The sequence below is a fragment of the Argiope bruennichi genome, chromosome 10 (assembly GCF_947563725.1).
Source record: "Argiope bruennichi chromosome 10, qqArgBrue1.1, whole genome shotgun sequence".
NCBI lineage: Eukaryota > Metazoa > Arthropoda > Arachnida > Araneae > Araneidae > Argiope > Argiope bruennichi.
The window spans coordinates 27,817,007-27,827,695 of record NC_079160.1 but is presented as its reverse complement, the minus strand read 5'-3'; the positions used below and the strand labels follow the sequence as shown (position 1 = coordinate 27,827,695).

The following is a 10,689-nucleotide window of genomic DNA, read 5'->3' as shown; positions in this document are numbered from 1 at the left end:
AATTTAAAAGGGAAATTAAAAATATTATAAAAGTATAATAGTTAAAACTTTTATTTCTCAGAATAAGAATATTATTAATAAGAATTGGGATATTTACTATTGTAATTGAATATCAAATTTATAGATTATGTACAAATTTGAAATATTTGTCAGAAATCTAGAATATGGATGAAAAGTAATTTTCTTCACTATGAAATTTTGTGATTGTTTAGAATAGGAATGTAAATGTTACGAAAGTCGGTTTGGTTTGGTATGGTGGCTTATATATGTCCCACCATTCCTGGTTAAAGCTTAGATGTTTTATCACTTTCATAAATCTTGATAAATATTAAAAGAAATAAAGACTAAAATATGATAAATAAGAAATGTAAAATTTTATTTTAAAAAAAACTCTTATCAGTGTAGTAATAATGGAAAATAAATTTTATGTAAAATCTAGAGTCAAACCAAAATCATAAAAGCTTGAGGTGCAGAAAATAATAGAAGGCTATAGTGTTACAGTGAGTATCATCAAATCCAAATCCAAATATTTACATTATATAAAACTCCAAGTGCACTATAAATGAGTTTATGATATCAATTGACTTAAAGCCTCAAAATCGCTTTTTTTTCTTTTTGTTGTTGTTGCTGCTACTTGTTTGTTTTAATCTCCAAATTTTCGGTAGAAAAAATTATTTTTATCAAAATATCACGCTTTTCTAATATGGTTTTAGTGCACCGATGAAATGATCTCTAAAAATATTTTTTCATTTATTATTCTAGTTTCTAATTTTAGAATAAAGTGAATTTTCATCAAGGATCCATCAATTTGAATTAGTCTCAATATTGCAATAGATGAGATGCTGATTGTATAATAGCAGAGATAAACTGACCGAGAGAGAGAGAGTGACCTACCATCATCAATCGTAATACCGGCAATCACTTCTGACAAACCTCTGAATTCAAAGATAAAAATTTCTTCACGATTTTCTTTTAGCTCAAAGATGATCTAGAGGAGATATTGATGCTTCGGGTTCTCTATTTGAAAAAAGTCTTTTGTAAAAAGTGGTACAGATTTCTTTCGGTGATTTTTAATTATTGTATAAGAGGTAAGTGACTGTAACCTTAAAATTTGTATTTGATTTGACTTTTAGCAATATGTATACAATAAAATTTCGATTATACAACTTGATTGAGATTCTAATCGTCTCGAATAATCGGAAAGATATTAATAAAAGCTAAATTTTAAGGTATCCGACTAGATTAAAAATATGAATTTGGATGAAAATTTGGATTTTCATATATGTGCAGTTTCAAAAAATAGGTACGTTTTGTTTCCAGTGATCTTTATTTTGTCTCTACGACAATTAGAAGCCAAGTTATAATAAATTATTGATATGTAAATGATACTTATTTATAAGCATTTAAAAACTTTAAATGTCATTTTCTGGAGAACAAGTAATTTCGTAGTTCTACTGTACGAATATCGTCATATCTCAAAAAAATAATCAAGTATCTTTATGAAATTTATAATTAGTGCTCGTTATGTTATGCAGAATGTAATGAACTACGAACTTGGTGTTGAACGGTCTGAAAGTGGATTTATAATTGTTAAATGTAAATTTTGTTGAAAAAATTCCAAAATGTTCATAGATGATGTCATATATTACACACAAAAATTTTATTTTTGAGTAGAATTCTTAGATAATAGTAAGTTACATTCTAAGATGTGTTATACATGTGATGTTTCAAAGAAAAATGAAAAACTTTAATAATTTGTTTCTCTAGAACATTCCTAGTTTTTGTAAATAAATGCTAAAATTTAAATCAAACTATGCTATATAATATATAATTTTACTTTTAATCATCAATTTATCCTTATATTAAAAAAACATTGTATAAAGATTAAAATATCTGTTGCTGTTTTTAAAAAATCCCCTCCGAACCTAGTCGGATACTTTACACTAATTTCAACCACCATGTATAATAAATAGCATATATTAATATTTTAATAAACTGTATCATCATTTCTCAAAATTCTAACGTCAATTTTTTTAAAAAAGTATTCAGTTTCTTTTAGTGGTACTTTCGTGCATTCTAGTGATTATTCGCCGATCTTTTCACTCTAATAGACTATTTCAGAATTGTTATTTCGCTAATGATATGTGATTGACAATAAATAAGCACGTTTATTAGTCAAGATGCGACAAAGTTTATACTCTCCCTGATTTTTATGTAATATTGGTGTTTAGCTTCAATTAGACTTTTATTTAGTGTTTGAATGACATTAGAAGTTAGACAGTTCTCTTTTATTTTGTCGGAGGATAATTTATTTTCATGTGAATCACAAGTGGCTTCACAAATAATCAATATGGAATATTTCAATAACTTCCTTAATATTTCAGGAGTGAAACAAACTCTGATTGTAATTACTTCTCCGAATTTCTTTCAGACATTCACGCAAGTTTTTAGTTTGTATAAAAAACTGGCAACGAATTTACATTAATATTCATGAATATTATAAGTTTCACAGATTATCAGAAAAAAATGCAAAGCAAATTTGTTACTATTAATTGCATTACAGTAAAATTTGATTTGATTTTCTTGATTTTGAAAAGCCAACATCAGGGCTTTTGTGCCAAACTGTGTTTTTCAGGATTAAAATATAAAATTTCAGCTATAAAAACAATGTGAAAATTTTTGAGAAAGATGAAAAAAAAACTTAAATATGTGGATAAAAACCAATTGATTTCAAAAATTTGAACATGTGGTGTCTTACCAAGTAAGAAGGATAATGGAGTGTTCGTATTTTGAAAGAAGTGCAAACGTTGAGCATTGAAATTTGGACATTCTGACAATATATGTTGGACAGACATTTGACAGTCACACTGGGAACATAGAGGTGGTTGTTCACCTAGTAACAAATGGAGATGGGTGAATCTCGTATGACCAATACGTAAACGGGTTAATACTGTGTCTGCTTCCCGATTAGGTAATGAAGACCACGGCTGTACATGAGGTTTAATAGCATGTAGTTTATTGTTAGTTTCAAGGTCCCACTGAGCTTGCCATTTGGAAAAAAGAAGCCTTTTAGTGTGCTTATTTAAGTCGCTTACAGGAATAGATGTGACCGCTGGAATACTTGCCAATTTAGCAGCCTTGTCTGCCTCTTGTATTTCCCAGAATTCCTACATGAGAGGGTACCCAACAGAATAAAATAATAAAATCTCGAGAAGTCAGTTTGTTAAAAATATCTAGAATTTTGAAAACCAAATAATAAACTTTTTTCCCGGTCTCTCAGAGATTTCTTCTAATGCATATAAAACTGCAGTTATTTCTGCCGTAAAAATTGAGCAAAAGGAATGAAGTGTAAAAGAAATGACTGTATCTGGTAAGACAACAGCGAAAGAGACATGATTAGATGATTTTGACCCATCGGTATAAATTGGAAGAAAGTCTTTGTATTGCTGTCTGTGTTCAAGGAAAATTTGCTGATAAATAACTTCTGTTCTCCCAGATTTGTTAAAAGTGTTGAATGGGTTTAACAATTGCATATTAAGATTTTTCCAAGGTGGAAAGCCAATTATCAGCTGTGGAGTAACGTGTAGGTTAAGTAAGTTTTCTGAAAGGAAGTTTTGGACTCTTGTAAAAAAACTGGTGAGGACGACTTTCTAGCCTCTTGCAGTATAATTAAGTAAGGGCGAAGTTTAAAATCATAAAATGGATGATTTATGTTTGACTGAATTCTAAAATAATAATTCAAAGACAGCATTCGTCTTCTTACATCAAGGGAAGGTTCGTAACCTTACAGTAAAACAAAAATGTTATTCGGATTTTATTTCTTTTAATATCTTGCAAAATGCGCTTCCCATTTAGATTTTAGAATGCTGCAAAATATTACCTCCACTAGATTTGATCTTGCAAACTATTCTTCACAAGATTTAAAAGTTCTTCGTGGACCTTCATCAAAACTTGATTAGGTGTCCGTTTTTCCTTTTAGATTAAGCTTCAAGAAATTTTGGAGCAAAGTCTGGAATTGCATATAGTATTTACCCCTATAATTGCAATTTTTTTAATTCCTTGCCCCTTCAAATTTTTTTGAAAAAACTTGGCCTGCTAAAAAAGCACTAGAAACAATTGAATGTTTCTTTTGAAATGATAGAAATTTGCTGACATCATTATTGAAATGTTTATGAGTAGAAAATGTATTTTTATTCTTCTCACTTAGTAACTTCACGAATTGTAACAGATAACATTTCGATAATGACTTTTAACAAAACTTCATGTAAATCCACAAAATTCGGATCTTATGCTAATTTTAGCAATTTTTTTCTAGAAAATTCTTTGAAATAAACAGGGAAAAAAATACAATCCAGTTTGCGTTTTGGTTAGTAAAAATGTTTCTTAATAAACGCGCGGATAATAGAGGTTCTATTCTATTTTCAATATTGAGTTTTGCACCGTAAAATCTTTCAGAAATAGAATGAAGAGAAAGCTAAAACTTTCTAAAGAATTTTACTTTCATGGAAGAATAGTTAATTAAAAGATCTAAAAGTGGCTTCATATATATGAAATAATTTCATATTTCTTCTCAATAACTATAATAGAAATTTTAGCAAAATATAATTTCATTTGCATAACACTAGTTGACATTGCAATACTGCGCAAGTGCAAAGCACATGCAAATGTGATGTATTTATAAAATAACTGGAATATACATGTTCAGTAAAAAAAGAAAACTAATCCTGTTTTCCATTGTTTATCTAAAAATATCCTTTTGATAACATTGTAGTTTCAAATAAGTGTGAGCAAATAAATGCTCAAAAAATAAAATAGTTTCAAACCGTACTATTTTATAGCATTTAAATTATTTTATGCATTCAAAATGACAAAAAAATTCGTACAGCATTAGTACAAATGAACTCATTAAAAAAGATTTATTTTGCTTTTAATATTGTTTATCATCTGAAATTAAATTTATTTTGAATTCAATCAAAAACTATCCTTTTCTTCTTATTTAATTAAAAAAAAATTACTTTTCATTTCAGATGAGTATAAACTACAGGGATTTTGAAAATGTTCAGGTAATGTGGCGGCCAACTGGAGTAAAATGTGAAAAAAGAGAAAAATTTATAAAAATTTTAAGAGATAAATACAAGGCAAAAATAGGTAATATCATTTTATCATACCTAAACTTAAAACTAAAATGTTGATTTAAATAATGAATAATATTTAATAATATAAATTTCAGCAATAAAGATTATTTTTTCTCTAGTTTGTGTCATAAATATCATATTAATTTGTCCTATTTAGCAATTAACTCGCCAGTTTTTGTTATCATTAATAATTTCCACAATTGAATTATCGATGTAAACTTTAAATAACTAATTATATGTACTGAAATCAAATCACTTGGTTTACATAAACTTTTCTTTAAGAGTTCCTTGAAAATACAATCAAATGCTTCAAATAAAATGATTTCCAAAGTGGTTTTGAATTTGAAGTTATCAGTGAAACTAAAGTTAATGAAATCATGAATGTAATCTAGAAAATTTTAATTTCAACAAAGAAATATTTAAACATTTTTAAAGTACAATTCTGCTTCAAATTTTAAAAAAAATGTGTGCATTTAAAATATTGGTGTAAATTGGTTTAAACCTGTTGTTTTTTTTGTTTTTTTTGGTAGCCTTATCTGTTTCAAAAAACTTTTTCCGACTTATAATTTTTTTCAGACGATTTTCAATTATTTCTGCGTATTAAAAAGCATTTGCTGATCTTTAATAAAGAAATTCTCAAATTCGATAATAAAAAGTTAGAATGTTCTTAACTTTTCAACATATTTCTAAATATAACTAAATTAGACGTCCTATTAAAATAAATATTTATAAAGAAAATACGATAATAAATATTTATTAAATTGTTCTCTTTTAATCTGTATAAGTTTGAAAACTGTAAAAAAAAATATTTGGTTTAGTAGAAGATGTATTAGTTATAGTATTTTGTTGTTAAAATCTTTAAACATGTTTTATTTCAGTTCACTTTTTTTTGAAAACTTGTCTGCTGCAAATTGATCTAAAACAATTTCATTCACATTACAGAAATTTCTTTTCTTTAAACTCATCAATATGAGTTTAACAGAAATAGAAATCGATATTAAAAATGTTAATTAAAAAAAGGAAAAATTAAATTTTCCAAAAAAATTACACAAATTTTGGAGAACATTTATTTTTAAATGGTTCATTTAAAAAAAATATTAAAAATTTTAAACTTAAAATACTTGAACATTGAAAAGAATTTTAGAAATACAAATTTCCACACAATTTATAACCAATCACGGTAAAAAAAAAAAAAGTCTTAAATATAGAGAAATATTTTTGGATAGTTAATCCATTTAAACTTACAAAACTCAATTTATCATTTTAATTTCACTAAATTTACTGCGCCATGTTATCATGTTTATATTTGCCAATTTTAAATTTTATATATAAAAGAATTTAAATAGCATATTTTACAGAGCCATTTTAATTTGTGTAAATGAATTATTTCATAGGATTTTATGAATTTTGCTTCAAGATTTGATTAACAATATTATATGCCATTATTATAACTGAAGAAATCTATGAAATTTTGAGAATTGGAGTATACCAGTTCGCATGTTTTAATAATCTGAATTAAGCATTTCATGTGAAACATTTCTTTCAAAACTAAAGCAAATAAAAAGATTTCACGTACTCTATATTAAATGGAAACTCTTGCCAAATAATTCGGCTTTTATTATTATAAAATGTGATACCTAGCTGGGATTAGAAAGAATTGAGGTTACACAATTGAATTTACACAGACATGTTGTAAAATTTTCGGTCTTTCAATAAATGGCGTTTTGTAGGCAAGAAAACCATCAAATTGTCAAAAAAAATTGGTATCGAAATTTATATGTTTTAATTCATGCATGTACATTTAAGATAATCGAAAATAAAAATACACAATTACTTTTTTAAAAAACTGTTTTCTAACTTATTCTTCTTTCTTTAAATGACAGGTGATTACTGGGATTTTCATAAGTGGTCCGTAGAATACTTGGAGGAATTTTGGACTGAAATTTGGGATTTCACTGAAATAATATATTCAAGAAAATTTGATAAGGTATTTAAATATTGAAAACTTATAGAATTAAGCAATACATTTTTTTCAGTAAATTTTAAAATACTTTTTTCTTAATGTACTTTAAATTTATAACTTGGTTTTTAATAAATGACAAATTTTCCAATTTTATTTCATTCAAAAAATTCAACAATTTACTTTTAACTCTCAGTAATACATTCAATTAAATTATTTCATAATTCAATGAAACTATTTATTCTAAGTTCATAAAAAGCTCATAATCTTTTCAACATTCTATTGAAAATTGGCAGCTTGCAGTTTTAACAAACTTGTTTCTACAGAAAACTTATCACCAAACGGCTGATACCAAATACTAAGAGAACTGTCGAATTTATTTGTATACTTTAGACATATTAAAAAGTTTCGTTTACAATTACATAACAAAATACAAAAATAACACTTGATATTGTTTTGAATTATTTATCTCGTATTATTTTCACTTTTGTAGTCCAATTTAGTTTGAAAGTGACTTTGTCATCAAATGTTCACTGGTTTAAGTTTATTATCTCGGATAAGATTTAATTATCACTCGTATAACAAGCTTATCAAAGAAATAACTGTTCAAATATGAAAAACTATTCAATAAAGGATCGCAAATAGTATTAAGTCACCGATAATTAAAATCAATATATAACTTTTAAATGGAAAAGAATTTTTCATTGGAAAAGCAGCTATTAATTATTGTTTTTATTATTATTTTGCTTTTTATAACTGCATCTTAAATTTTAAATATAAAAAAAATTATATATATTTAAATTTTATAACGAAAAGTTTTCATTGAAACATGTTTCATTTTAAAAAACTTTTAATATAGATTGATTTTTTTTTATCATATATGTTCAGGTAATTGATTTAAATATTCCAATGAATGATATACCTCGATGGTTTGAAGGAGCGAAGTTAAATTTTGCAGAAAATCTTCTCAGAAATAGAGACGATCGAACAGCTTTAATCTTGACAGGTAAAAATTTTTTTACAAATACTTCATAATTTAATTAGTGTCTAATGTAGCATCACATTATGTAACGTTTTCAATATCTAAAGTTTTATTACTATTTTTTTAGTCAGTATCTGTAGTTTTCTTTTAAATTGAATTTTTTTTAAATATTTTTAAAAAAATGATTTTATTTTTACTTTAAAATACAGAAAATTCTTTTTTAATCAAAACTCTGATGCTCAAAGTAAAAAAACTTGCGAAGCTCATATAAATATTCTAAGTAAATTGAAAATTAAATGATAGTCAAAATATACTTCTATTTTTAATAAATGATTATAATTTTTAGCTGTCTTATCAATTCAACTCAATATCCTTATTATACTGCTTTCAATACCTCACACTTATAAGATTTTTTTGTTTCATTCTTCAAATTTTGGATTTAAAAAAAAAACATTTTCTGCATTCTTTTTGGCACTAATAAATGCGCATGCTTAAACTTTTTTTTTCTTTTCTAGTCTTTAGACTCTCGGTATATTTTATAATTCCTTATTGCCAATTAATGTGAAATCTTATTTTATTCTTTCTGCAACCAGATGGCGCCAAAAATATTGAATTAAATTTTCATAAAAATAAGCAATGAATTAATTAATAATCTTTAAGAACTAAGCAATTTGCCATATTTTGTGGATTGTAATTTGGTAAAATAATTTGGAATGGTAAATCTTTTTATTCGCTGTTTCGTGCACCCGCTTTTGTTAATAATTTTTATGGAATCTTATGGCAATGATTCCATTTCAAAAAATTTCTATATTTTTGACTCACTTACAAAATAACATTTTTTTTTTTTTGTAATTGAGGAAATATACCTGTAATTAAATAAACAAATTTTTTTATTATGTAATATTACATTTTAATCCTGCAAATAATATTGCTTTTGTTTTAAAATTTAAAAAAAAGTATTTTAATTACCACCAATATATCAATTTGGCCATGTAAGTAGAATGTTCTAGTTCATTTGAAGCTGGAATATTTAAATCCATTATGTTTAATTACGATATAGGAAACGCATTTATAAATTTAGAAATAAGAATTGCAATTGAATTACCTTTGCGTGAGAAAGCAAATTCACGATTTGAAACTTCAATATTAGATGAATATAGCTAGTCGATAGCTTAATTTTAATTGTGCTTTTTTACAATTTACAGATTCCTAACTTTCTTGCTATATCTTCTCGCCTGATGCAAATACTGAAGCGTTATCTAAAACCTCTTAATTTAACTCAACATCCATCACCAACCTTAACATATTTCACAAATGTGTTTAATAAAACACATTTAATTCCATAACATCAGAACAGAAACGCTTCCTTGACCTTCAAATCTACTCATATTAGAATTTATCCCTTTCTGCCCTTCATTCTGGTTTCTTAATTGCATAACGAAGTTCATTTAAGTCATGAAGCTGCGAATTATGTAACTCTTGCAATCGGAAATTGTATATTTCCATTTAAATATTAAGGGAAGTTGTTACAAATTATGCGCAGTTCATTATTGCTTACAAAATTCCTTCTGAATGAATATTTCTTATGAATATTTTGAAATGCAATATTTTTAAAGCGAATGAGAATTTCCACTCGGAATGCAAGGCTTTGTGTCTCTTTTTCCACAATTAATCATAAATTTTTGCTCTAGTTGGCACTGCAGTAATATGAAGGTTTTAGCTCTAGGAATGCAAGTAATATTTTCAAAATTATCTTCTCTAGAACATTCATTTCAGTCTCAATTGTTGAGATTTCTGCTGTTCTCGACGAAGATTCAGACTATTTTTTTTTAAATCTTATTTTCTTGAAGAATAATATTTATTTAAATTGTCTTATAGATCGCTCTGCTTATATTTCAGGATCTTCAGTGCTCTAATATTTAAAACTCGAACTTTTTTGCTGATTCTCTATGAATAAATTTCATAATTTATTATTTCAAGGACAGGAAAATCTTCCTATTGGCGTTTGTTTTCATAACGATATTCTAAGCTTTAAAGTGAGACTCAAAACTATTTCTAGGCAACTCTAAGAGCTTTGTCTCTCTTTTTAGATATGCTCTAAAATAGTAAAGCTTTTGCTAGACTTTACGTTGATCGTTATTATTTATTAAATTAATTAATTTTTGAAATTTATCAATTTTGCTGTTATACACAACAATTCTTATAGTGGGATTTCTGCTAAGTGGATATTATATTTACCAGTGTCTTTCAAATTAATGTTAAATATACATAATTTTTCAAAGAATGTATTAAGAACTTGAGATCTATCTCGATTTTTTTAATAAGTTCATTTATTTCTTGGATATCTTGTTGGATAGTTTCCGAATTTTCAGAGGATAAGATTTCATAATATTCTTTTGTTATTTTATCCAGTTTGACCTGAAGCTACTCGATTGTTTTGAGCTTTAATTTTATTTCAGTGACGCTGGTATCTTTTGACATTGTTTTATCCGAGGTAAATGTCTCTACCCCAGTTAAAGTTCCTTTTATTGAATTTTTCATGTGATTCAGTTTTTCTTCATTAGCTGCATAGCGAAAATTTTACCTTCAGATTTTTAACCATTCCTTCGGCA

The 10,689-nt window shown here is 26.2% G+C and overlaps 1 protein-coding gene across 1 annotated transcript in view; it reads left to right on the top strand.

Annotated features, from left to right (window-relative positions):
• The first annotated feature begins 5,048 nt into the window (after nt 1-5,048).
• LOC129987424 (acetoacetyl-CoA synthetase-like) overlaps nt 5,049-10,689 on the top strand; it is a 41,230-nt gene continuing 35,589 nt past the window's right edge. The window contains exons 1-3 of the mRNA XM_056095403.1: nt 5,049-5,148; nt 7,019-7,122; nt 7,984-8,101. Of these exons, the coding sequence (XP_055951378.1) occupies nt 5,067-5,148; nt 7,019-7,122; nt 7,984-8,101 (304 nt within the window). The 5' untranslated portion in view covers nt 5,049-5,066. The remainder of the gene's footprint in view (nt 5,149-7,018; nt 7,123-7,983; nt 8,102-10,689) is intronic.